The sequence below is a fragment of the Oryzias latipes genome, chromosome 20 (genome assembly GCF_053564925.1).
Source record: "Oryzias latipes strain Hd-rR chromosome 20, Olatipes_Hd-rR_3.1".
Classification (NCBI taxonomy): domain Eukaryota; kingdom Metazoa; phylum Chordata; class Actinopteri; order Beloniformes; family Adrianichthyidae; genus Oryzias; species Oryzias latipes.
Window position 1 is genome coordinate 29,920,618 of NC_136256.1, and position 27,466 is coordinate 29,948,083.

The following is a 27,466-nucleotide window of genomic DNA, read 5'->3' on the forward strand; positions in this document are numbered from 1 at the left end:
ACTTGACATGCATCATGAATGAGACTGATGCGGTTGAGAAAATTCAGTAGTTTTTCAAAATAAAACTTCTTTCACAACCATAGAATAAATAAACTGCGGCCCGGTTCTTGAACGGTCCTACAGACCGGTACCGGTGGATGGGAGCCACTGACTTGGATGACTGAGAACCCTCATCGAGTCTGACTGATGTTATAAAATAGTGTCTGTGGAACAGCGGTTTTTTCTCTGGAGAGCATTCAGGTGCCGGAAACACCATCCCTGCTTTGTGTGTCTTACAGTGGCAGCAGATCCTGTCAGTTTCAACAGCATCATTGATTTTTTTTTCTTTTTTTTTTTACAGGCTAAAGCTCCTTAATGTGGCCGTTTTTCTGGGAGAATGCTTCTTTATGAGGCGCCCAGTGTAATATCTCCTGGTAATGTCAGCTCATCCTCTAACCTTCTGTCCAGAACCTGTGGGTGATTTAAAAGTGACATGTCCACGATGAGTCTGAGCAGATGCTGCTCCATCTTTCTGTCCAAGAGCCGGGACTTTCTTTGTCAAGGGTGCCCATCAAGTCTGGATGTAATCTTGATTACCGCCGCGCTCTGCAGGGCTGTTGATATGCTGGGCGTGAATCCCTCGCTGCTATGGAAACTGCTGAGCAGCATCATGACTGGAGGGAGTTTGGCCGCTTCCAGAGAGATCTGGAGCAGAGACCTAGGAAGAGGGTGAGCCCTGGCCAAACAAATGCTTCTGTCAGAGGCTGAATGCTGGATGTGGTGATGCCGCTGCAGCGACACCCCATCAAGGTGACACGTTGAAGGGGAAAAACGTGGCAGAAGGACAGCAAACGTGTATCAGAACAGAAGATATTTCACTGAATGTGTGGAAAAAGGACACTTTTCTGTCACAGAAAGACATTTACAAACGTTCTGTGGTGACAGTTGTCACTCTAAAATATGACTGCACTGATAGCTGCTGTGAAAGGTGATCTACTTTTCAATTTCAGCCCCTGCTGTGAGGAACAATGAAGCAACATCCTTCATGGGAACTGCTGTCGGCAGATGGCCCAAATTGTTTTTCAGGGGAGCAAACGAACGTTGATGCCTGACTAACTCTCCTCCAGAGTCCCTCTGCACACATACTCCCCTTCTCATCACGTCTCTGCTGCTTGTGGGAAACATTTGCTCTTTAGAAAAGAAGACGTAAAAACTAATTACATATTGTTTTATATTTTGTAAGCCATATGCAAGAGCACACATGTTTATGACTGGCTCAGTTGTGCAGCTTCAGCCTCAGAAGGAAGGAGATGGTGAGGTGAGCAGTCTGCAGCATGCATGGTAATTCCCACAGACCCACAAGTCCTTTCACGGGTCTCCACTGCCCTCTAGATGATCAGACTGGAAACTGTCTATTTGGAAGAATTTACCTCCACTTACTGCAGAAGAAGAGTTTGACAACAGAAGCAACAAACTCTGGTTGTGTTTCTTGAAGATCTGTGTATATGTCATTATATTGACTATGTGCAACTGCAGTGAGTTGTGTGAATATGCATGCAGATCACCTCGCTGGAAGAGCGCAGAAAAGGCTGCATCCTGCTGCATCCTGCTGCAGCCTCTGGGCGGGTTTGGCAGCGTGTGGACGATCAAAGGGAAGCCATAGCAAAGCGTCACAGACTCCACATGTTTCCAGCATGCAGCAGCATCTGATGAGCACCAGAGGAGCCAGCAGGAGCCGCCCTGCAACAACACTACCATGAAGCAGAGGTGGTTCTGGGAGCCAGACACGATAACAAACACAAAGGCAGCAGAAATAAATGCAAATGTCTAAAATAGATTATGTCATATTAAAATGATCTCTTTGTTTATCTGTGAAAGTATGTTTATGCTTTATTTCTGTCCTCATTGGTGTGGCTGAGTGGGCGGGGCAGCCGAGCTCAGCTCGAAATGTCGGCTTGTGATTGGTTGAAGCCGTCATCCAATCAGAATTGTCCTGTAAACAGGTTTGCTGGTCAGTTTGGACCTTTCCTCCTCTGGTCGAAGTTACCCACCGGAACTGCTCTTCTGCTTTTTTTATTTCTACCTCCAACGACACGTTTGGCCTCTTTTTAGTCCAGACGCCGCCTTCGCAGACGTTTGTGGCTCCGTTCTAAGCGTTTCCGGGATCTTTCTCCCCCCTCAGCGGTCTTTAAAGGAAGCTAGCTAGCGTTAGCTCCGGGCTAGCATGACAACCAACAGACCTCGCGTCGGTCCCAGCCTCCTTTGGGGCTTCGCCAGCCGGAGGTAAGTTTAGCTCCTGCGGAAACGGCTTGTTTACTGTCCGTTAAACGACGTGCCGGTGGCGGCTTGGACCGTGCCTGTCCGCGGTTCGTGTGCGTCTGTGGGCTAAATGGCGCAGGGTCAGAGGATGGGGCTAAGCTAGCCGCGGCGGCTGTGCAAACAGCCGCTTTGTTTGCCTCCAACAAAAGAGCCAGCCGACTAATAAAACCGATGTTTCTGGAACTTTGTCTCCTTTTCGTGGGTTTCCTGCTTTGTGAGGCTGGACGCCGTTGGCGCAGCTCCTCTGGTTGTTCTGGAGCAAACCAAACCTTTTAGCCCAGGTCAGCTTTAAATAACCCAGGTCACTTATTCGAGCCAAATGCTGACACGATGACTTTTTCAGTGATAGTTTGTGCTAAAGACCATGTTATGACCCAAACCCAAGGATGAACTATGGATGGTTTCATGTCAAAGAACAATAATTCTTCTATTGATGTAAATGATTGTGTTCATAATATCTAACAGACTTTACTTTAGTGGTAATTCTTGCTGTTGTGTGACAGAAATCCTGATTGCTGTGGGTAAATAAGGACAGAAATGGATGGTATTTCAAAAACGACCAGTTTGTTACAAAGCAAATGTATATTTAACAGAAAAACTGTTACATTCTGACTTCTGTGTGTCATAAACTGTACATTTAAATGAAGCTAATCAGGGATGCAGCTTTTGGTTTAGATGGGAAACAGAGTCTCATGATGTTTTGTCTCTGCGTTGTTTAACAGGCCTCTGCTGATCCCACACAGGTGACGTCTGCCTCCAGCAGCTGGACTTTAATGCAGCCAACCAGGTTTTTCACTCCTTTAATCATCTCATATGCAGGGTTTACCAGGTGTGTGGTGCTAGACAAAAGGTCAACCAGTAGAGCCTTACGCCTGGTTTACCCTGGTCCGTCTGCGGCGCGTGGGCAGTTACACCGTCTCGGGTCCGTCCCCCGTGGTTTCTGGACATGGGGCAACGACAGCAATAAAAAGAATCGGGCCCCGTGTCCTCTCCTTCCTTCATGTTTTGTGTCATGAGGTTTCTGGACTTCCAAACGTAAACTTTCAGCATACATGGAGAAAATGGATGACTGAGTTATCCGGGGTGTTAACCTCTGTTATCGCGCAGGCATGTCAGCTTAAATTGAAAATACCATTATTGTTTTGAAAATGCAACAGAAGTTGTTTTTTTGAAAGCTGGACCTGTTTTCCAGCTTTTTGTGGTAAAATCGTTGCGTCGACCGACTGGAAATAGATTCTGGACGTCTGAAGGCCCTGCTGTCCTTACAGGTGAAAGATGGTCAAACCGGTACGGGTCACTCAGGTGACCTGCAGGAAGGTAGACGCTCAGTGAGAGAAAAACTATCATTCACATTTTTCTACGGTCATGGCGACAGGTAGTAGTGAACACTTGGACAACACGTAAGGGGGAAGTAGGTGAGGCACAGGCGTGTCCTTCTCATTTTTCAGACCCCCAAATCCTGCAGACTGAACAAGGAGCCGTCGGCTCTGTTCATGTGAAACGTGCACGCTCCTCGCTGCAGCCTGACTGTTGAAAGAGATTATGGGATGGGATTGCTGTTGGGCTGGTTGAACAGATGCAGAAATTGGTCTTAAACTCACAGTTTGGCGTTTTTTTCTTCCATTCTTTCACAGAAAGCTATTGTTGTTAGAAGCTTTCTCCTTCTATGAAAAGGGAAATGATTCATTCATATTGCAGCATTGGTTGAATGTTGCTCTAGTCTGCAGTCTGCACTCCTTTAATGTGAAAATGGTCCAATTATATGTTCTAAACACTGAAAGCAAGAACCTTCCTTTCTGCAGATCTCTGTGAGGTTTGGAGCAGCCGTTCATCCCCGTGCAGTCAGGAAACACACTAGTGTGTCATTCTTGCAGTGTGTTAAGTTGGATGATTGTCCTGTTTGTGCGACTCACAAACACACTTATCCCAATCTGCTGCCAGGCTGTAGGAAATGTTACAACCCCCACCCTTCATCAAAACGTCTCCATGAAGGCTAATGTGGGAAATGACTCGATTACATTAGTGTTGGTATTTTGGTTCACCGAGTCTTTCATCATTTTACTTTAAAGTATTTGAAGCTAACATGAATAATGTTTGCTTTTTGCAGACATGGACACAGATGTTTAAGGACATTGATATTACTGTTTCCATGGAACAGTGTGATTTAAATGCACTGTTGCAACAGTCATCAGAGAAGGGTAACCTGATCTTCAGTCTGCTTCACAGACGTCATTTCTTTCTGTTTTCAGCAGTCAAAGGGATTTTCCACAGAGACATAGAAACATGATTCATCATTTGATTGGTAATGTCTGTGACAGAAAAACTCTTCTTTAATATTTCAGCGTTTTCCTAAAGCAGTATGACGTAAAGCAACTACTTTACATTTAGTTCAAATCAGATAAAAATACTTGAGTATAAAAAATGATCGCACTTATATGAATTACAGATGGTAAAAACCTGCATGAAGAATTAAAATATTGTGGATCAGTCATGTGTTCATGCGTCTGCATCATCAGACCACACGCACGCGCACACACACGCACACACACACACACACACACACGAAGAAGCTGGTCGATCACAGAGCGCTGCATACAAGTGGGGTTGATTCAAGTGGACCAGCAGCAGAGTCCACACCAAGGATTTCTATCCGTTCCAGACTTTGAGCGATGTTTACAGAGAGAAAGCTGCAGCTGGAGTCGGTCCTCCGTCAGCCAGCGTGCACAGGACCACTGCCGTCCAGACATGCATCCTGCGTCACAAAGAGCTGCTCCAGTTTTACGCCCATGTCTGACCCAAAGCTCACAGAATCCAGGGGTTTTTGGGAAGTGGAAGAAATGTACCCTAACCCTAGGCTCCAATCTAATCCATGCAGAGGAATCCCAGTATTCAGACTCATTTCCATGTTTTATTATCACAGCAGCTGTTTTGGGGTTTCTTAGTTTCTAAATTTGGGGTGTTTGTGATTAAATATTCAAATCTTACAAGTTCTTTGAAATCGGTTAAGCTTTTGGAATGACAGTTTGAAGGTATTTTAATTGAAGCATCAGTACTTCAGATGTCGTCTGCATAAATAACCTGTGCTTTAATGCAGTGTTCATCAGTGCTGCAAAGCTTCACGTTAATTCCACAATATAGCTGCCTAAAACGTTATGTTTAGTACTGTCAGCTATAAGCATGCGTGTTAACAATATATATATTTAAACAATAGTGGAGATCCTTCTGAACAGCACAAGTTCACCGATTCTCTACAGATGAAAGTGTTTCAGCATCATCAGAGGATTTCTGACCCCACTCAGTCTTCAGCTAAATGGAAGGATGGATGTTTCAAAGAAGATGTGCAACAATCGGCACGGCCATGTTTGACTTGTGTTTATTTCTGCTGCTCTGATCTCTGTAAATAAATCTTTACAAGCATTGTGTGGTTCAAATGTTTTTTTCTGTGGAGAATATAGTTGAAGGGCTGCTGGGTGTCATATGAAATGACTTCTGTAATGCTGGTGTGCTTACATCCGTTTATTGCTGTAAATGAATCCCATCTGGACTGGAAACGGCCTTCAAAGCTTTTGCTTGGACCCGGTTCTCTGCGCGGTCGGGTGTGACGGTGACCCGGAGCGGGAAAGTGCCGTCCCGCCATCAGCATCCGTCCTGGGCTCCTCGCGGTTCTATCCCCCGCCCTTCCCTCGCACCTCAAGGCCTCGTCTAGCGCGCATGCGCGCGGAGCTGCGTGGGAATGGCTGTTCGCGAGCGGGGGTTGGGCCGGTCGCAGCGAGCTGCATGAGTTTGTAATGTCCGCCATGTTGGCCATGGCGCACTGAACCGGGGAGGAACAGCGGAGCGCAGGAGCGAAAGAGACCGATAGAGAGCGAGCGAGACCCGGGCCTGCCCGGCTCTGTTCGCGCTGCTACGGACCCGAGCCTGCCTTCCATCGACTGGATCTATAACCGCCACAGATTTCTCCATGAGAACTCGAAGCAGACCCCCTGTTACTCCGAGCAGATCGAATAGATTTATGCTGCATCTCTTATAAAAATGAGCAAATTGTCGTTTCGGGCGCGGGCGTTGGATGCTAGTAAGCCCCTGCCCGTCTTCCGCTGCGAGGATCTGCCGGACCTGCACGAATATGCTTCGATCAACCGGGCGGTTCCGCAGATGCCGACGGGGATGGAGAAGGAGGAGGAATCGGTATGTTGTCCCGCCTGTCGCCGGGTCTGTGACGGTGAACCGCGGATGAGTGTCGGCGGGCTCGCCGCTGCTGCGCAGCTTCTGTGAAATGGCCGCCATTTCTGCCGTTCTGTGCACACGACGGATCTCGGTGAATATCGCAGTTTGCTCAACCGCCGCGGCTTTCGGGGCTCCGTAAGGCTGCACGGCGGCAGAATTTGATCAAGAATCCGCGTTTTGACCATTTAGTGTCCCGTTATAGGCGCGCGAGTGCACAAAGAGGTCACGTGATCGTCGTCAGCGCCACCATTTTGTTGACTTTCTCTGGGCAGCGCGAGCCTCAACGGGCCTCGTGCGCTTTTAAACAATGGCCGCCAGGGGGCGCTTCTCTCCCTCACCTGGGCGCGCGGCAGGTGCGGCAATGTCATTTTTGCTGGGGAGATGTGCTCTGACGTAGACAGCAGTGCTGTGTTCACGTGACAGATTTCAAACGTGAGTTTTCTCTGCGTGTGCTCTGGCGGGAAACTCCTGACCTCTGATGATCTCTCCAACGATGAGACTTTTATCAGAGCTTCTCTGGAGATCGATCCTTTCATTTAATGCAGATGTTTTTGTATCTCAGTGATATAGTTTAATGATGAATGTGGAAACTGTTTTGTTTTATGGAAGTTACGTGAATTGATGCATTAACAACAACATAGGAACAGGACACTTCAGGCTCCTCCAATCACACTTTATATGAACAGCTCTATATTTAACTGGGGCAGGAAGGAGATGACACATCTAGCATCATAGTGAAGCTGCAGGTAGGATGAAGGCATGGCAGACTTGCAGCAGCAGACAGTAAAGTGCTGGTGCTGCAACGTCAGCAGGATCCTCCTGCCCCCCCCCTGTAAACTGTAAACATACACAGGCGTTACGTAACAGCACGCCAGAAGAGATAGTTTTACTACAGGGGAGAGCCGGGCTCCCTGACACACATCCTGTCCGGCAGCAGTGAACAAACGCCGGAGCTCAATTGACACACTTCTGTCCGTCTTTAGCAGCTGTTGGAATGAATTCATTTTCATGTTCTTCATCCGTAGTTCTGTCTTTTAACCCCGTGCATCTCCAAATGCTGGCTAGCATGTGGTGTTTGTCTTTAACCCACATGGTGTTTGGTTGAAGGAAGCAGCTTGTAATGAGTGTTTTTCTCACTGGAATCTGTTAAAAGATCCAAACAATTGATGCACAAAGCTCAAGACTAGAGTTTGCACCCGATGATTATTGTGTTTTTTAGATTTTGGATATTTTTGGTAGATTTTCTGTGATTCTTTTGGCTGCGTTTCTGCTTTTATCTGAGCACATCTGTTCCAGCAGAAAGGATCTGGTGTCTGGATTACTGGTATATTTATCCTCTCATGTACCTTTATAGTGATGAGCACATTATAGTGGGGTTCTGTTGGCTACCATTCAGAAATATGCTCGTGTTGGTACTGATTAATTCAGTGTGTTGCCGTTTTGAATGCAGCTGTGTGAGCAGAGCAGCTTTGACTCATGGGATGTTGGTCAGGGCTTTGGCTCTGGTTTATTTCCCTGCATGCACTGCTTTGGGAATTATCAATGGGGTGTGGGCCTTAATACTATGTACAAATTGCATGATTTCATTTTCTTCCTGTAGTCCGCATGTGTTAAAACCTCAGCGGGCGACCACACTTCAGTTGCCATGGTAACCTCTGTTGGAGGGTCTTTGTCAGACTATTTAATGGCAGAATGCATGGTGAGTGGTCTGCAGCCACAGTGGAAAACCACACGTGTCGTGGAGCACCAGCGTTTCCACCACAGTGTTGCCGTTCCACCTCCATCACAGTTTGAATCTGCGGTGTTCTGCAGCCCACATGAGGGCGTGTTTTTCTGGAGTTAGCATGGTCCAGTAGGGTTGGGCGATGTCCCTTAAATTGGCCGTTGACGATGTTTGCTGTCAACCATCGGGATGGACGATGACATCGTCGGGGGGGGGGTATTTTTACATTTTTCGTTCTTATATAACTGCTATTCGTTTTTATTCATTCATTCATTTTCTTAACCGTTTTATCTCTTTCGGGGTCACGGGGCTGCCGGAGCCTATCCCGGCCACTTGTGGGCGAAGGCAGGGGGGACACCCTGAACAAGTCGCCAGTTTGTTGCAGGGTAGAATGTCCTCGCTCACACACCCATTCACTCCCGCATTCACACCTATGGTCAATTTAGAGTTGCCAATTAACCTATGAAGCATGTTTTTGGATGGTGGGAGGAAGCCGGAGACCCCGGAGAGAACCCACGCTTACACGGGGAGAACATGCAAACGCCACACAGAAAGGCCCCCCACTGATGTTCTGTTTTTCACGTCCCCCAGCCGGGACTTGAACCGGGGCCACAGCAAGAGCGCTAACCACTGTGCCACCGTGCAGCCTCGTTTTTATGCTTTCTTCATTTTATTTCCCAACTAATGACTAATTCGCGATGATCCAGTATAAACTGAGGGAAGTGACTTTAACAAAAAAGTAACAAACAAAATAGAAAAGAAGTAGTCCGCTCCCGCACTTCACTAGTGAAGTGGACCGGCGGAGCGCGGACTTACAGCTTTGTGTTTGATGGGAAGGGGGGGGTACATGAGCGGTATGTGTGGGAGATTTAAGACTGCGATCCGTCCCGCAGCTCTAGGGGTACAAGCAACCGAACTCAGAACCGGGTCTAAAAGTGTGTGTCTGAGCACAGCTCGGACCGTCAGCACACACAGCGGTTTGAGCTTCAAAGCAGAAATGTCGCTCAGTCCTTAGAAATCGTTCAAACAATCACATGGATTTGTGTTTCCAGTCGTGTCCCGACTAAATAAAGTCTGATGTTATTCTTACAAGCAGCACCACCCAAAGCTAATGTTGTTAGCCCGTGTTAGCATACTGCTAATCCTGGCTTCGTTCAGAAAAAGCACTGACCACACGGATTAAAATTCAAATGATGAGCGAACAGGTGTTTCATAATAACCGTAACATTATTAAAAGCACGTTTAGAAGATCGTCTCGTATTTTACCGAGCTGACATGTCAATGTATATAGCCGCTCGGCGCTGTTTAACATCGTTTTGTATTGAATTGTTACATTCAATAAAGTTGGAAAAAAAAGCAGCTCGGCGGCATTTATATCCTTCCGGGTTTCAAACCCTACTGCGCATGTGCGAATGATTTATTCCGACGGAAAGTGTGACCTTAGTGAACGTTTTTATATTCTGAAAACATTTTTCTGGGCCCATGTACACGGTTGGGTTCTAATCCGACTATAGACCTTTTTCACACTTCCGCATTTTTCGACCGGAAATACGTCAATGACGTGTAAAACAACTTCCTGTTAGCGTAGCAGCAGATATGAAGAATGGCAGAGTCGAAGAGTTGCCGTCTCTGTTGTGTTCCAGGCTGTTCGTCTTCCAACCAAAAACAGCCCGGCCTTTCATTTCATTATTTTCCCGTGGATCCAAACCTGAAACCCAAATGGATATAGGCGATCCGAAGAGATGAAGGGCATAGTTTTAATGTAAACACAGGTAGCACCGTCTGCTGCCGGCACTTCGCTCCGGATTGTGGTGCGGCTGCGTCGTTCGTCGCCTGAAGAGTGGTGTTGCCCCGAGTATTTTCCCTTGGAACAACTTTACTGCTCCTCTGAGAAGGGAGTCAGTATATGACAGAACCCCAAACGTCAGGCTATGCAGCTATGCTGTGAAGACAGCGACATGGGGGCTAAGCTAAGGCAGTAAAGATGGATCAGGACTACATGACACACCCACCTGCAGGTAAGGTTGTTCATAATGTGTTTGGTTAACGTAAGTCAACTATGTGTACCGTTATTGGATAAATGCATTTCTACCTGAACAAACTAATATTTATAATAAAAGCTGTTCATGCTCTCACCTATTTTAATTACATGTATTTAATCACTTTTGAGTATTTTGTCATTTTGTAATTTCCTTAACAAAAATAAATGAAACGTATTTGTAATTAAATACTTAACATACTTTTCAAAACATGATTACTGTGTTGTGTTGAAAGGTAGCATAAATATATTAAGACTGATTTTTAATTTTCTTTATCTTCACAGGTGCTCTGGATGAGACTTTGGATTACATCCATGACTTAGAAGCCAAGTTGTCATGGTGGACAAAAGTTCCTCGTTCAAGACCTCCTCACTGACATTGGATCTAAGATCATCATTCCACCTTTTAAGCTTTCAGCTCAATTCAGCAAGGAGGAAACAGAACAAACCGCAGCCATCACCCGCCTCAGAATTATAGTGGAAAGAGTGATCAGTAAGATAAAGTCCTTTCACATCAGGGACTCTCCCGTGCCGCTCACACTGATGGGCAGTGTGAATCAGATCTGGCTTAACTGCCGTGTTTTGGGAAATTATCATGGACTTTTTTGTTTTGAAGAGTGAATTAATGTTTGGTATTTAAATAATGTATAATGTGCAAATAGTATGGAAAAATTTAGTGTTTCCACATATTCTTAAAATCGAATTAAATATAATTGTTATATTTGTAATATTTTTCTGTTGAAATGTGACTTTGACTACACAAAAAAATTAGATGAACAAATAAAACAATTTTGGTCAAAATTGTGCCTCATTTAATTTTTTGGTATGCGTAACAACAACTGATTAATCACAACTCAAATAACATCAAACATTTACAATAAAAAATAACATTACAGATCAACAGTAAGACAGAAGGCTGAACTGATTGTTAAAGACAAGATAAGTGTAATTTAAGGTATGCATTCATGTATTTGCCATAATATATATCCAAGTTCTCTTTCATTCCATCTCAGGGGGCTGCACCTGGCATAATCTGCTTCCAGATGCCATCATATATGGATCTGGCTGTGGTCCTACACAAGAGAAACACAACACACAAAAGTTAGACATGAGTGCATAACTACATTTAAATTTAATTCATTATATCTGCTGTAATGATAATTTGGTTAGTCATAAGATTAGAAAAAAAAAAAACTTGCTCACAAAGCAACAAAAAGTTAATTACCTGTATATGCCTTGTACAGTGTGGACCTCAGACCGTCCCTGCCAACTGTTTTGGGCCTTTGCACCACCAGCTCACTAACCGGTTCAGGATGGATTCCCTTATAAGTAAAACGCAGAAAGCAATTACAGTCTGTAGTCACTACTGGGGGTGTTTTTATAATAATTTACAGTTCTTATGGATACACATCCGTTCTTAAAAAATAATGACAATATGATCACAAACCCACCTGTGCTCTTGGTCTGTGCCGTCTTTGCAAGTCACTCGTGCAGGACAGGGTGGGTGGAGCAGCCTGCAAACCAGCTGTGAATAATGTGCGCTCTGGAACAGGATGGCAAAAGGATGTCATTGCAGAATCCTTTAGCAGCCGCACAACTGCAGGAGAAAGCTTTCAGGTTGGCACTTAATGCATCCAGCGATATCTAGACACAATAAATTAAATAGGTTACAGTTAAGACATACTTATGTTGCTACATCAATGTAACATGAAACTATAACTTTCAGTAGGTGACCAGATTTGAGTTAGTAAAAATGAGGGGTGAAGTGAGTTTGTGAGATATTTCATCGAGAGTAATTGGTGTTCAGAGCTGCGTACATAAAGCAAATATGATTACATTTCATCTATGTTCAATGTTATTTTATTATAAGTATCAAAAGAGAGGACATGTCCAGGAAAAGAGGACTTCTGCTTACCATACTTTCAGAAAAATAATACTAGTAAGTGAAGAAAGTGCCGCAACCGCAGCAAAAAGAATGAACACGCATACGGGCAACTTAACATTTCTTATTTACAGCTTCACCAAATTTTTGGGTGTTATGTTAATCTCATGCCTTTTCACTTAAACATACACACAACATATTCACTGCGATGTGTTATGCCTTATATTACAAATTAATAACACCAGGATTTACAGTTGACGTAAACAAAGAGTTACCGGTGATGCGGCTATGGCTAAAGCTAGCTGAAGCTTACCTTGGTAATGGTGGATAAACTCTTCGTGGACGAATTTATATCCCTTGTCCAATTTGTTTCCTTTAGTGGACGAATGCATCTTTACACTCCTCATCACATCGGTGCTGGTGAACTTCGGAACACAACTCAGGCTCTTCGAAAACACTCTAGGCTCTGCCATTCCTCTGCCAGCGAAGCACAAACCGGAACTAGGTTTACACGTTGATGACGTACTTCCGGTTTTTGCGAAAAAGGTCTATTGATCCCATCAAGATATTTTGTACATGTAACCGCAGCTTATGGTGTCGACGCGCAACGTGGCGGGGGCGTGGCATCACGATGGTGGTCTCTCCATCGGGATGTCAGTCACCCATCACGATGGACGATGATATCGTCCATCGGCACAACCCTACGGTCCAGGTGAGGCCTGTGCTTGGTCCACGTGGTGTTCTGGCTCTGACTTGGATGGGGCTCCATTCCAACCATTATAAGGCTCTTTGTCATTCTCTCTGTCACAAATGTTTTAGAAATAAAGATATTCTCGTTCACCCTGTCTAAATGCAGACATCACCTTTAGGGTCACCAGCTTCAGTGAAACAGGGTTACTGATGTAAACATGACTGAAGATGCAAACACACGTGTGTAGAAATGCTCTGATCATCAGAAATGATCACACTGGGAATAAAAACCAGGAAACATTCACCCTGATTAGACATAAAGGACGTACTCTGTGACATCATGTAGTTGTTCCATCTCTGTACAAACATAGAATTCAAGTTTTCCTGTAGAAAAGTTTTGCCGTTCTTTGATAAAGGGACCAAAACATTTGGTCAAAATAAAAATCCCAACATTTATTGTTGCTGTTCAAACTCCTTCAGATAAAACTGTAGATACAAACCTCTAACTGTTTGGTCTCCTTCATTTTCTAGAGCCAAATCTAAAGCAGAGATGGTTTCTGGTTTTCAATCTGCAGACTTAGATGAAAGCAGGAATCCATGCTTTCAGATGATGAAGATCAAATCCCAGCTGGGAAAGTTTCTTCACTTAAAGGAGGGTTGGAGCAGTTTACCCCCCCAGACCTTTGCTAAAGCAGCTGCAGCTTCTCAAACTGCTCTGCGTGTTCCTCGGTTCATGTGGTTCCACACATGTGGGTATTTATGGATGTCATAACATCAGAACCACAACATGCCAAGTATCTGAGAGAGCTACAGAAAACACTCTGAGCAGGACCAACAACGTCTCATTACACATTAAGGTCTCCCAGAATCAGAAGAAAAGGGCCAACAATGGTTCAAACATTTTAAAAAGATGGTGTGTTGTTTTGAGGGAAGCTTTGTGTTTTGTCTCCTTCTGAATTCACAGAAAAACAAGTTCCAGATGAAGTTTTCCACTGTCAGGTCTCTAAAACACTGTATGAACATTAAAGTAGACGGCTGAAGGATGGTTGTGATCGTAGAATGAGCAGGACTTTGGATGGAAACGGTGTAGATGTTCTCAGCTGGTCATGAGAAAACCCACTCCAATTAAAATGGTGTTTTAACAAGTTCTTGTAGCATTTTTCTCATCTTGGAGAACACGTATAAAGAAATGTGAGATTCAAACTGTTTCTGAGCTTTTATTTATTTAAAGTTTTGTTCATTGTTACATAAAATCCACAATCAGCAGGTTCTCCTGCTCCACTTCATTCTGATCATCCACAAACAGATACATCCTTTGTTTTCCTGGTCTGAGCTGGAATCTGGATCAGAACCGGACGGATGGATGGATCTGATACTGCTGCTGTTTCTGTTGCTCCTCCAATGATGGGTTGGAGTTTTAGGGGCTGGAAGCTAGCGGGGTAGAGTATGAACAAAGGGATGCTGGGAAATCAGAACATGCTCACTCTAACAGTCTCAGATGAGTCTTGCCGCTCTGCAGAAACTATGTCCTAGAAAAAAAACAACAGGTTTTTAGGTGAAAACAGCATAGTTATGATTAAAAGAGCAGTGGGAACACTTAGAAAATGGCTCAGAAGATGATTGGGATTTTGGGACTTGAACCATCGACAGGTTATAGCAGTAGTGAGTTCAGCAACACCAGCATTTCAAGACTTTTATGATGATGCACCAGATTTAAGTTGTTGCTTCCACACACAGCACTGGGGTTGATGAACTTCTCAGAGGCAGATGGTTCACACCTTAATGCGTGCCATGTTCCTTCAGCTCACAGTTGTCAGATGCCTCGTCCACCATCGGCTCAGTGGTTCGGTCTGCTGTAGTCCTGTAGGGTGGAAGACGGTCAAAGTAACAGATCATTCGCTTTTGTATTTATATTGAGGCAAAGTCGGTCATTCAGAGTAAAGTATTTCTTAGATCAGCGATCAGGCAGGAAGCTGGCAGTGGACAGTGTAGTGTGAGGAGTGGGAGCTCGCCTAGGAAACTTGTGAGGTCAAGATGGACAGGATGTGCCATCTGTTACTTAGGGGAATTAGACTTAGTATGAAATCTGCTTTCTGTGTGGATCTTCATTGGGTTAGCTGTACTTTTCACTGAATTGTTGAAGGAAATAATGCGTACTTGTGGGCCCTTCATTTGAAGTTGATGGTCCTAAACTCAGACTGTTTCGGTTGGTCAGCACTGTAGCTGGTTTTTGAGTGTTCAACAGTGTTTCTGTGGGTCACAGCTGTTCACTGCCAGAGGGTCATGAATGTCATTAAAGAAAAACACAAAATCCCCCAGAAATCAATACAATTACAAGGCAGTCTTCTTTATTAACAAATAACAGTAACAACTAACTACTATCTCACTAATGAACTAACCATATAGATGAATGACTGTGTGTGTGTCAGCGCTGCGTGTGTAGGAGGGAGGAGCGCACACACACACACACACGTGTGTTGGGGGTGCGTGTTGATTCCTCTGCTCTGTAGCTGCATGTGAGGCTTCACCTGTGCTCTCTGGTTCAGACATCTTCTCAGAATATTATATATTCCAGTAATAAACAGACTGCAGACACTTTGTCACCTTTCTGGTAGCCATGAAGAACGCGGGGCAGGAGGCTCCGCCTTTGTTTGCGTAACTTTGCGCTGCACAAAATAGTTCCCAAACAAAACATGTAGTGATATTCATGGAAATGTAACAGTTCATGTTTGGTGTTACAGAGTGAAGGAGAACAGTAACAACCCCCCCAACACAAAATCCTCCAGCGGGCGGCCGTGTCGCTTAATTAAGGGGGTCTAAGGGCAGGGATGTCCAGTTTAGTTTAGTCAGATTGTTAGTTCATTTTAGTATTTTCCTATTGAATTCTATGTATTCATGATCCTTTTGATTTTTGCTTCACTTTTTCAGTTACGGATATGACGCCCATCGAGACGACTGCTGTTGAGAATTTGGGCTACACAAATAAAATTGAATTGTATTAGAAACGTGTCAGCATGTAATGGGAATGAATATAATGGAAATTAGTAATTAGAACACAGTAAATTTGTCGTATTTCCTCGCGAGACAGAAGCTTCTGTTGTAGAATGAGGATGTGTGTGTGTGTTTCTGAAACGCACACCTGTGTGTGAGTAGAGGGAGGGCGCCTCGTGCAGCGCAGAGGCAGTGAGAGCCGCCGACGACGAGAGGGAGTGACGGGCGCCGTGCAGGGAGGGAAGGAGAGAAGAGTCTGAAGGAAAGTCTGAACACAGGACTGGCAGATTATCAGCAAAGATGAATGCGTCTAATGTGTTTGGTATAGTTCCAATCACGCACCATATGCAGAACTTAAAACTAAAAAAAAAGGTGCGGTGATGAGGTTATGGTCACGCCCTTAGCTGTACCTCGGAGGTGTACAGCTAAGGGTGTGTGTGAGTCTGACAAAGTCTGAAAACCAAAGTAGTTAAGGTGCCAAAAGCTAACAGATCCAGTCAGTGCTGTCCTTGTTCTCTGATAACTTTACATCTGGTAGTCAGAGCTTTGTGTTTCTGCGTGAAGAAGAAGAGGTGTTTGTGTTCAAATTCAACTTTATTTATATAGCGCTTTTCATGCTTCATAGCATCTCAAAGTGCTTACCAAAGGAAAAAATAAAACAAATAAGATAAAAAAATATATATATATTAGTTAAAATAATAAACAAAGTAAAAAGAATGTAATAATAATAAAAATAAATGCAAATAATAATAAAATAAATGAATTAATAAAACACACAAAAACCCAACACATACACATCCCTCCTTTAAAATAAAAACAAATAAAATTAGCTGTTAAAATTTTATAAAAACATGTGGACAAGTAAAAACGGTGTAAAAGCTTTACTAAAAAGATGTGTCTTAAGTTTTTTTCTTAAAAACCTCCACAGTGGCTGAAGCCTCACGTCCTCAGGCTGTTCCACAGGCGAGGTCCACAGTGTTGAAAAGAGGCCTCGCCGTGGGTTTTAGTTCTGACCTTTGGGACCACTAGCAGACCTGCACCTGTGGACCTGAGGGCTCTGGGAGGGTCATAGACTAAAAGTAAATCTGATAAAAATGAGGGTCCAGTTCCATGTAAACTTTTATAAACTAATAAAAGAACCTTAAAATCGATCCTAAAGATGACAGGGAGCCAGTGCAAAGACTTCAAAATTGGAGTAATGTGCTCCTTCTTTCTGGTTCTGGTTAAAAGGCGTGCAGCTGAGTTTTGAACAAGCTGCAGCCGGTTTATAGTATTTCTCTTAGCACCAGAAAGAAGAGCATTACAATAGCCTATCCTAGAAGTTATAAAAGCATGGATTAATATTTCAGCACTGGCTTGTGAGAGAAAGGGTCTCACTCGGGCAATATTTCTAAGATGATAAAATGCAGTCTTTGTAACTTGGTTTGCGTGTGCTTCAAAGTTAAGATCTGCATCTAAAATCACACCGAGGTTTTTTACTTTATTGCACACATTCAGATTAAAAGTTAATAAATAGGATTGGACCCTTTCTCTCTCAGCTTCAGGACCAACAATTAAAATGTCAGTTTTGTCTTGATTGAGCTTTAAGAAGTTCTCTCCCATCCATGTTTCAATATCTAAAACACAACTTAAAAGGTCATCAATGGGTCCCATGCCATCAGGAGACACAGCCACACATAACTGGGTGTCATCAGCATAACTATGAAAGTTTATGCCATGTCTCCTGATGACATCACCTAGCGGTAGCATGTAGAGGTTAAAAAGTGTGGGGCCAAGGACCAAACCTTGTGGCACACCACATGTCAGTCCGTGCCTCCCAGATGATGCATCATTTACACTGACAATAAAATCTCTTCCTGTGAGGTAGGATTCAAACCAGCTGTACACAGTTCCAGTGATCCCAACCATGTCATGTTTACAAGAATAGAGTGGTCAACTGTGTGGAAGGCTGCACTCAGGTCCAGCAATACTAAAACAGATGTTTTTTTTCATCAAAATTGGACCTGAGATCATTTATAACCTTGACCAGCGCCGTCTCTGTGGAGTGATGTGATCTAAAACCAGACTGACATTTTTCTAAAATATTATTTTTATTAATAAAATCATTTAGTTGGATAAAAACTAGTTTTTCTAAAATCTTACTTAAAAATGGCAGGTTTGACACTGGCCGGTAATTATCTAGATTTGAAACATCTAAATCACTGCACCTCAGGGCCAAAAGGCCAAAAACTCCATCAGCTGGACTATTCTGTCCTGGTTTTAGTCCTGCTATAGGACTAAAACCAGGACAGGTATAGCTGCTGCTGTACATCCTCAACACTCTGCTACTCTGAAGTAGGGCTAAGAAAGCAAGTCATTTACATTTAAGTAACGTTGGCATTTCCTATCTGAACATGTGTTACCTGTGAACGATGCCGGTCTCTAAGTCGACGTTGTTCTGCTTGTTTCTCCCCCAGGAGCACCATCTCCAGCGAGCTATCTCGGCACAGCAGGTCTATGGCGAGAAGCGGGACAGCATGGTTATCCCAGTCCCCGAGGCAGAGTGCAACATCACGCACTACGAGTCCCTCTACCCCGGGGAGTTCAAAATGCCAAAGCAGCTTATTCACCTACAGCGTGAGTACAGCGTCCTCCAGCTGTTGGGATTCACTCACTGCATTTCCTTCAGAATGTCCCATCAGTTAACCATGGCGCCGGTGTCAGACAGGTTCATGTGACAAACCAAGCTGTTTTCTCCTCTCAGAACATCTCTGTTCTGCTCTCATGTCTTTGTCTGCAGCAGTGTTTTTCAACCTTTTTGAGCCAAGACAGACTTTATCCTTGACAAAACTCCTTCGGCACACCAGCATCCAAAAATTAAAAAAGGAGAAACTCATAGTCTGTATTGATCTACAGTCCCTCCATGATCTCACATGCATTTTGGTGAGAATTGTGGCAGAAAAAGCTGGAAGCTGCAGCTGTTTTTTCTAAAATATGTAATAAAAGTTAAGTTAGTTTTCAGTAAGAATTTTGAACTAAATTATTTTAAATTTTACCCTGGTAGATGTTTTATCCTCCAGTTTATTAACATGTAATTTCATGTAACCTCACAAAAAACAAACATATTTTTTCTAAATAACTATTTACTTTTTAAATATTTTTTTAAATGTTGGTGCAAAGGCAACTGTAAAGTTTGAACAATATGATAACAATATGTTTGATAAATTTGACCCAAACAGACTAACATTATATTTCTGTTTTCTGTAGCTACACTAAAAGTGAACATGTTGAAGTTTTATTAGTTTTTCTTTTGTCTTAATCAAAGATGAAGTCTTTGAAAACTTTAACAAAAATGTTTGATTTCTTTTGAGATAATTAAATTGTTTGAATCTAGTTTAATTGTGTGTGTTGGCCACTTCACCTTCATCCTGTTGCTTAAATGTTGTTCTTACTTCTTCTTTAAGTTTAACATCTAAAATAATCCAGACGTTCCTAGAAAAGTGTTTCAGTCAGAAAGATGACTTGGACCAAACTCTGGGATGTTTGGATGTTAAGAAACACAAACCTGGAAGGAGAACTAAACTGTTGACCTCTGACCTCTGATTTCATCAAGAAGATTGAAAAACTGTTGGATGTGTGTTGGTTGTGGTTTCAACATGTTTGTAACAGGGAAGACTCATTGTACGCTGAGTTGCTGTCACTTTAACCCAGTGCATCATGGGAGATGTAGTGATGTCAGACAGTCTCTCTTCTCTGAGCTTCAGTGTTTTGTTCTCTTGTTCCACGGTCTGACACCGGATTCTGTGGAAAGCTACACCGCTAAAGACGAGCTTTAGCTGGTATTTCTGTTGGAACTGAGAGACTTTGTGAGCAGACTCAGAACAAGGAAGTGAAGACTTTAACCACTTCTGATTGGTCAGACTGATGACATGTGATTAAGCCTCCAAGAATGATTGGTGGAGACAGTTAAAGGGGCGGGACTTTTCTGAAAACACGGCTGAAGCTACGGCTAAATGGCTGTACCGTCATTCTTATCAAAGTGTCTTTAATAGAATCAAATAAACAGAAAGTATTTTATGATCTTTCATATTCCTAACTACTCCGTGTTTTATCAGGGCCTGTTTGGATGAACACAGAGCTGATATCCTGGAGATGGGAAATGTCTTTAGATCCGTTAAAATGGGTCATTTAGTGTGCCGCGGTCCATTGGTAGAGAAACACTGGTCTACAGCACACAGATCTGCTCACATCAAGTGTTTATGTGCTTCATTCTGAATATGCATCTAGAAGAAAACCTGTTCCAACCAATGATGGACATTTGTGAAAGAGTTTTCTCCTCCTGTTTTTATCTCTAGTTGACGTGTTTTAGTCGTCCAACAGTTCAGTCAGACAAAGATGACATCATCGTGTCCTTCTGCTGTCGGTTAACTCAGAACTTGAGTGTTCTGCTACTCTGAACCAAAGAAACGTGGGTCACCAGCAAATGGAGTTCCTACTTCTGTATGGTGGACAGCAGAAATCAGGGTTTTAATTAAAACTAGGAAGAAATTTAGATTCTAAAGGCTCAAAACAGCCCGTACAATCATACTACCACCACCGTGTTAGTGTGGTTCTTTTCAGAAGTAACTTGTTTTAAAGCAAATGTTTCTGCTTTAAATTAACTGGGCGTCATGATTCCATCACACAGTGTTTTCTCAGAAGATGGCCTTCCTGTTTTTTCTGGAGCTCTGATGTTTGACCTGTTTTCTGGCGGAGCGATGAACTCTGACCTCAGAGGTAGTTGTGTCCTATTTTCAGCGCCTCTTCCATTCATGCAGACAAACTGGATCTCAGTGATCTGTTTCTTGTTTGTCTCCAGTGGATCTCAGAGTGAAGACTAGTTTATAAAGATGACTAGTCTCTGAAATCTTTTTGGGTGGGTTCTGTTTAGGAGGGTTCTTGATGGAGAACCCGGCAGATGCCAGGCCTGAATAAAAGTTCTCTGCTTTCTAAAGATGTTTTAGGAGCTGGAAATGCTTGTTTTTTAATACAGGACTGGGTTTATTTATTCGTGTATTGTCTGTTTAGAAGTCTTTGACTTCTTCAATGGCCATAAAATAATATGAAACATGTCTGAGTGGTCAGTCACTGTTTTCCTTTGAGCGTTGTCACCTGTATTTGGTTAAAAGTGAGCTGTGTGAAGCACGTCCTTTTGTCTCTCAGCTTTCAGTTTGGACACAGAGCAGCCAGATTACGACCTGGACTTGGAAGATGACACGTTTGTGAATAAGCTGAAGAAGAGGATGGAGATCACCCCTCTGCAGTTTGAAGAAATGATAGACCGTCTGGAGAAAGGCAGCGGACAGCAGGTATCAGCTGCATGGCAACACCCCTCACTATACAAAAGAAGAGCTGCATCTTTCTTTGGGTCTAAACTCAAATGTGGGGCAAAGCCTGTTTTTTAACCATCTTTAGTTATTGCAAGGTTCTGTTGTTGATTCAAATAAAATAAAGAATGTCGTCCCAGAGTTTCTATCTGGTGTCATTTTTTCAACACTGGCTGTGGATGAACTTTTCATCCGTTTGTCCACAGCCTGTCAGTCTTCAGGAAGCAAAACTATTATTGAAAGAGGACGATGAGCTGATTAAAGAAGTATTTGACTACTGGAGCCGTAAGAGGAAAACCTGCAAAGGAGGCAGCCTCATTCCCACCGTCAAGCAAGAGAAAAGAGACGGATCAAGCACCAGCGACCCTTACGTGGCCTTTCGCCGGCGGACGGAGAAGATGCAAACCAGAAAGGTGAGACCCCATACCTGCATCATTCAGAGACGGGGAAAATCCACATTTTCAGCAATCTGACTAAATCTTTTCTAGTTTTCTGATTTTCAGAAAGAACTGAGATACATGTGATCATATTTGGAGTTTTGGCGATCCGGTTTGTTTGCATGACGGGAACTGTGGCGGATGTGTTTTCAGAATCGCAAGAACGATGAAGCGTCCTATGAGAAGATGTTGAAGCTGCGCAGAGACCTGAGCAGAGCCGTCACCATCTTGGAGATGATCAAAAGGCGGGAGAAGAGCAAAAGGGAACTTCTGCACCTCACCCTGGAAATTGTAGAAAAGAGGTAAGATGTTTGCTCTTTGAGTCGTGAGCGCTGGAATCTGCATCTTCTGACTGTTTTATAGTCCTGTCTTATGATGCAGTGTCTTCACTCATTTGTCCTCAGCGCCTGATTTGGGTGAAGCTGGTCGGGGCTTTAGCCTCATCCTTGTTTCTAGGGAGACGGTTGTGCTCTTTATCCATGTGGTGCTTGAACAGATGTGTGTGGAGGAGCTGGTGTGTGTGATGGTTTGTAGTTAGAAAGTTGGATATTGACTGTGAGCTTTGGCTTCACATTTCATGTTTTATATTACACTGTTGCACTGTAATGGTGACTGCTTCAATGTAATTGTCCAAGTGGACAGTGGCTATAAGGGCATCTGTCTGTCTAGCTGTGCTGCTTTGCTGTTGTGTTGTGTTGTGTTGTGATGCTGCTGCCATCGCCCACACTCTGGTGCCTTTTCCTTTCTGCATCATGTTTGGTTGAAAGACCAAATCTTTGCTTCGTGGTCACAATGCTGTGTTTTTAGGTGGTGGTCCTCTGTATCTTTACATCAGTGGATGTTGCTTCAGATCCAGTGTACAATATCCAACATCTCAGCAACTGTTGCTCCTACAGTATCCAGAAATGCAACTGTTGCTCCCACAGTATCCAGAAATGCAACTGTTGCTCCTACAGTATCCAGAAATGCAACTGTTGCTCCTACAGTATCCAGAAATGCAACTGTTGCTCCTACAGTCTCCGGAAATGCGCCAAAGGTTTAATAACGTTTTTGTGCTCATTTTGAAGATGGGCTTTTTCGCCTGCATGGCTGTTATGTTGGAGCTGAAGGGAAACCTTTCCTGTCCATCTGAAGCCAGCGTCGGGTTGAAACGAGTTTTCCGTGCAGGCAGCAGCTGCACTTCTCTGAGAAGTGCTTTTGATTTGTAGTGACATTTCAATTTCCTCCCGTTATGGAGGCCGCCTTCCTTCCACACCGGGCGGCTCAGTTCCCGGCAGATGACTTGCACGGAGCACTTCATTATGTCATGATTGTGTGTGGTGACCCGGGCACTCGTGCACTGACCTGTTGCATGGGTGTAGTTTGTTCTGTTTACACTGTTGACGGCGACTTGGTGCTGTTGTTACAGACCTTAGCAGTGGAGGATCAGTCATGTGGTTTCATAGATATTTCCCAGGATTCAGTGGGTTTCTGACGCGTTCCAAACAGAAGAGTTTGAGCTTCATTGCCTTCTTTTTCCCACACCACTTTTAAATTCTTCCTTTCATATCCTTCAGGAACATCTTGCCTGACTTTGGCAGTGAGGTGATGGCAGAAGCCCTGGCACAGCGGGCTCTGGTGAAGCCCGTCTACACAATCCCCATCATTCCCCAGTCCATCAGTAACCAGTACCGGCACCAGGACCACTTGGACATAAGGGACTACAAGAAAGTAAAAGCAGACTTTTCCTTTTTTGTGTTACTGTTTACTGTTAGACACCAACGCCGTGTGATTTTTAGGACATTTGGGCAGTTTTCTGAATAAATAGTGGCTGAGTGCTCTCTGAGGTGTCCTGAGTCGACCCCACACGTTTCTACTAACATGCTGCTGGACGTCACACCTGTCACCTGGGCAGCAGGATGGGTGGTGTTCTTGGTTTTGAGCTGTCTATAATCATGTAAACGGCAGCTCCTCTGGGCGGGGGCTCCCTGATGATCACAGAAAGTGTTTTTCCCAGAGACGGTTGCGTCTGCATGCGTCTGCATGCGTCTGCTTGCGTGACTGCGGCCTGGGGGAAAGGCATGCAGACAAACTCACAGCAGCCACATGTGACGGCTCTGCTAAACCCAGAACTTCATTAAAGACTCATTAAAGCGACCCCCCAGAACCTTCTCCTTCAGGAGAACCGCCCCCACCTTCATGTAAGCCCATGTCCTCCTTTCACTAGAAGCTGCAGGAAGAGGCTCGGCCCGTTTGCTTTGTCCTCATGTGTCTGGGGCCTGAAAAGAATCTGCTAATCCTGGTAGATGCAGCGCGTTCAGACGGGGAGGGGTCGTCCCACCGGGGTAATCGGAGTGAAAGGTGGCACGGGTTGGGGAGGGGGGCAGACCAGCCAGCTGGCTCCCCAGTCTGACACGTGCTACCATCTGCATACCAATGGGCCTTCAACTGTTGTTTCCAACAGACGTGTGCAGTTCAAGCGGATCATGAACTCTATGTAAGCTTCCTCAGTGTCTGAAGACATCTTCTGTCTTTTTAAAGCCTGACAAGGCCGAGGCGGTACGAACTAAAAGGAAGTATGAGAAGAAACCCAAGATCCCTCCATTGTTGGCCCCTCAACATTCGGGCTCTTCTGTGTTCAACCCCAAGGACCTAAATCAGTACGACTTTCCCAGCTCGGATGAAGAACCCTTTTCTCAGGTACCTTTTATTCGGGCTGCTTTGACTTACGTGCTGTTTATTTTTTTATTAAGAGCGTTTGCTCGTCAATGTTTAGGAGCGCTACCTCCGTTAACGCCTCCCTGCGTCTCGTCTCCGTCTGTGCCGTCAGCACGCGGCCCCTCATTTACCCCGGTTTGTGTGCTTCAGATCCATTCAGGTTCTTCTGAGGCAGAGGAGGAGAGCGACCCAGATGGCTGCTTTGCATTCAGGAGGAAGGCTGGCTGTCAGTATTACGCTGTGAGTGACTCCCGTGTTTCTATCTATAGCTCCAGCAGCGGCCCGGTGGCTTCCTGTCCGCCCTGCTCTCTGCTGGACCAATGCCAATCCACTCCTCTGTTCTTCTCAATATTCATTTTTCTCTCGGTGTCCTTTAGTCCCGTCAAGACAAGAGCAGCAGCTGGCCCTGGGTCAGCCCGATGGAGGGCGGGCTAGGAGACCCTCGCTTCCGCTACAGCCTGACCTCCCTCAGCACCCCACGCCGCTGCATAGGTTTAGCCCGCCGTCGAGTGGGCAGAGGGGGCCGGTGAGTTCACCTCTGAGTAAACGGAGGCAGCTTTTGAGCGGACGGGAGGAGAATAATCCCAATTTAAGTAAACTCCTCTTCCTCAGCTGCTACCTTCTGCTCTGTGTTCTAGCATCCTATTGGACAGAGCCCACGCTGATGTAGACATCATCTGCCAGAGCCTGGACTCCAACCCTCAACCTGAACCACTCACCTCATCCCCACCAGGCTTTCTGCTCCACGCCTCCAACGCAAGTACCTCAGAAACCAATACCTCGGACAATACCAGCTCGTCCCAACGTCCCTCCTCTTCATCGCCCCGCTCACCATCGACCCCCATGGACCTCAGCCAGATCTTTTTGAACATTAAATCTTGCCGCTGGAGACATTTTAAACCACGGACGCTATCCCATCATCCCTCTGAGGGGGCAGACTTGTCCCAGAAAGGATTTAGGGATTTTAAGCGAACTGCTCCAGGACTAACCCGGAGCCTATGTGGAGGAGCCAACTGTCAGAGCCGCTCTGGTCCTGGCACCGCCCCGATTAACGGTGAGTCCGCGGTTTTTCCTTCATCTTGCTTTGTTAGAAGCTTCTCTAGAGGTTTCCACCTTCACAAGGTTTCCATCATTGTAGTTGTGGTCATCCTTTCAGGGACAGTAGTCAAACTGCTTTGCTGTTTTCTGCTGCAGCTGAAGAAGTGGGATTCAGTTTTAGAGGTCAGGTCATTTCTGTGGTTTGCTGCTCATGGCTTCAGGCTCTTCTTCCTTTATTGTCTTTCATTAAAGAATGGAATCTCAAAGGACAGAATTGTTTCTGTTTTGTGAAAATAGACGGGTGTTGCTGTTTTCCTCAGGAACAGTGAAGTAGAGCAGGACTGTTTTCTTCATCCAGCTCCCGCCCCCACCCGCAAAACTCTGAGAATTTATTGCCGCACAATAATAGAAAGGAGCCAGTTGAGGTGGCTCGGGCGTCTAGTCCGTATGCCTCCCGGACGCCTCCCTGGAGAGGTGTTCCAGGCATGTCCCACTGGGCGGAGGCCCCGGGGAAGACCCAGGACACGCTGGAGAGACTACGTCTCTCGGCTGGCCTGGGAACGCCTCGGGGTCCCCCCAGAGGAGCTGGAGGAAGTGGCTGGGGTGAGGGAAGTCTGGGCATCTCTGCTTAGACTGCTGCCCCCGAGACCCGGTCCTGGATGAAGCGGAGGAAGATGGATGGATGGATGGACAATAATAGACATGCATTGATTTTGTGCGTATTTGTATTGATATTATTAAAGAGATTCATGGGGTTGTTTGTTTCGTTTCCCTGGCCTGCATGTAAAAAAAAAAAAAATTGAGAAACTTCTCCAAACGTCAAACTTTCCTTGCTTATCTTCTGTGCTGTAAATCAACAGGCCCTCCCCCCCAACCTTTTTTGCGCCACGGACCGGTTTGATGTCTGGCAAAATTCTCACATACCAGAATGTTACATGTATGTTATATGTGGCGGACACACGCTGCAACACTTCAACAGAGGCAGAGACGCGTGATAAGACGTACTCTGCACTTTTATTTTGACACGCTGAACATTGCACATGGCACAGGTGTCATCATCCTCTCCCCTTCCCACACTCATGGTGCAGGAAAGACGCAAACACAACAGGAAGAAATAACTCGGGCTGAAACAACAGAACTGCCAGATGAAAGGACCCGGAGGCAAAAAGAAACACCCATGTTCAACCGTATTTGGACCAAAGCAGGCAAAGGGGATTGTATCCAATAATTCCCTGTGATGCCAGCTCCCACAGTAACCCCTGCAGCCTGTGGAACTCCCACAGCAGACCAAACGTGCACGTGACGACACTACAGTACAACAAAATAATATGACTGCATGAAAACTGTAGTATTTTCTAAACATAACAATAAACGCGAATTATGACATGAGCAACATCCTCTCTGCCCGCTACACTCCCTGGTTGCTATTATTATAACATTTAAACATGCCTTCAAAATAAGAGCATGAAAAATCCAACTCACCACAATGCTGAATGGTTGGAGGGAATCTCCCGTTGGGATAAATCTGTTTTTGAAGTAGGACTCCTGATGCTGTCTATTATATGTAGCTTTCTTTTTTGGGAGTGGAAGGCTCCTCTTCTGTCTCCTGGATGGGCCTTTTCCAGTTGGCAAAGAAACTTTCCAGATGTTTGTTTTTTACTCATTTTGCTATTTCCTGGGTTTTATTTTAGCGGTATCCTGTCACGTGACCAAGACGAGCGAATTGGCCTGCGTCTATAGTAGGGTTGCACGATATGAGGAAAACTTGCGATATGCGATATTGGTAATTAATATTGCAATAACAATATAAATTGCGGTATATAAACAAATGGCAAAAAAAAAAAAAACATTTCCATTTCACTGCAACAGTTTAAAAATTATACTCCAAATGACCCTTGTCGACGTTGGTAGATTGATCAAAAACGTAAACGGGTCCTTCTGATTGGTTAAATGCATAAAGGGATTTATTTCATTTGTTCAATATTTCAAGCTGCCATGAGTTTGTTTTAGCACATTTAAGGTAATCATCTACAGTGAAGTAATAACCTGCTTTAAATAAGTTTGTTTCATTAGAAAGGGGTCAGTAAAAAGGCGAGCTCTGTC

The 27,466-nt window shown here is 44.5% G+C and overlaps 2 protein-coding genes and 1 long non-coding RNA gene across 6 annotated transcripts in view; 2 read left to right on the plus strand and 1 right to left on the minus strand.

The window, feature by feature from the left end:
- The first annotated feature begins 1,966 nt into the window (after window positions 1-1,966).
- Window positions 1,967-27,466, plus strand: part of LOC101155065 (enhancer of polycomb homolog 1) — a 31,320-nt gene continuing 5,820 nt past the window's right edge. For 2 of the 3 annotated variants that reach the window (XR_013652290.1, XM_023950070.2), the window contains exons 1-10: window positions 6,006-6,483; window positions 18,303-18,462; window positions 21,028-21,173; window positions 21,398-21,604; window positions 21,782-21,930; window positions 23,185-23,338; window positions 24,149-24,307; window positions 24,476-24,565; window positions 24,703-24,851; window positions 24,964-25,379. Coding sequence is in view for 2 of the 3 variants with exons in the window: in XM_023950070.2 (XP_023805838.1) it covers window positions 6,331-6,483; window positions 18,303-18,462; window positions 21,028-21,173; window positions 21,398-21,604; window positions 21,782-21,930; window positions 23,185-23,338; window positions 24,149-24,307; window positions 24,476-24,565; window positions 24,703-24,851; window positions 24,964-25,379 (1,783 nt within the window). In the remaining variant the exon portion in view is untranslated. Of the gene's footprint in view, window positions 2,263-3,020; window positions 3,086-6,005; window positions 6,484-18,302; window positions 18,463-21,027; window positions 21,174-21,397; window positions 21,605-21,781; window positions 21,931-23,184; window positions 23,339-24,148; window positions 24,308-24,475; window positions 24,566-24,702; window positions 24,852-24,963; window positions 25,380-27,466 lie in introns of those variants that run through there. The other variant, XM_023950074.2, reaches the window with a different exon arrangement.
- Window positions 9,889-11,011, plus strand: LOC144988380 (uncharacterized). The gene is made up of 2 exons (XR_013652291.1): window positions 9,889-10,263; window positions 10,569-11,011. It is a non-coding gene; the product is annotated as an uncharacterized LOC144988380 (long non-coding RNA).
- LOC111946614 (uncharacterized) lies at window positions 11,073-12,731 on the minus strand. Of its 2 annotated transcripts, none has more exons than XM_078938695.1 (4): window positions 12,479-12,731; window positions 11,735-11,880; window positions 11,509-11,605; window positions 11,073-11,356 (listed from the first exon to the last, which is right to left on the minus strand). In XM_078938695.1, the coding sequence occupies exons 1-4, from the start codon at window positions 12,636-12,638 to the stop codon at window positions 11,283-11,285; spliced, it is 477 nt and encodes a 158-aa protein (XP_078794821.1). In that variant the 5' UTR covers window positions 12,639-12,731; the 3' UTR covers window positions 11,073-11,282. The 2 variants fall into 2 exon arrangements, with proteins under 2 accessions (XP_078794821.1, XP_078794822.1); XM_078938696.1 differs by having other exon boundaries at window positions 11,735-11,826; window positions 12,479-12,729.

Excerpts from the sequence above, each read along its gene's own strand:
- LOC111946614 (XM_078938695.1), bottom strand. The coding sequence starts at position 12,638 with ATGGCAGAGCCTAGAGTGTTTTCGAAGAGCCTGAGTTGTGTTCCGAAG. Across the intron at positions 11,606-11,734 it reads GGCACAGACCAAGAGCACAG|GGAATCCATCCTGAACCGGT; the intron begins GTGGGTTTGTGA and ends TTTACTTATAAG. Across the intron at positions 11,357-11,508 it reads ACTGTACAAGGCATATACAG|GACCACAGCCAGATCCATAT; the intron begins GTAATTAACTTT and ends TCTCTTGTGTAG.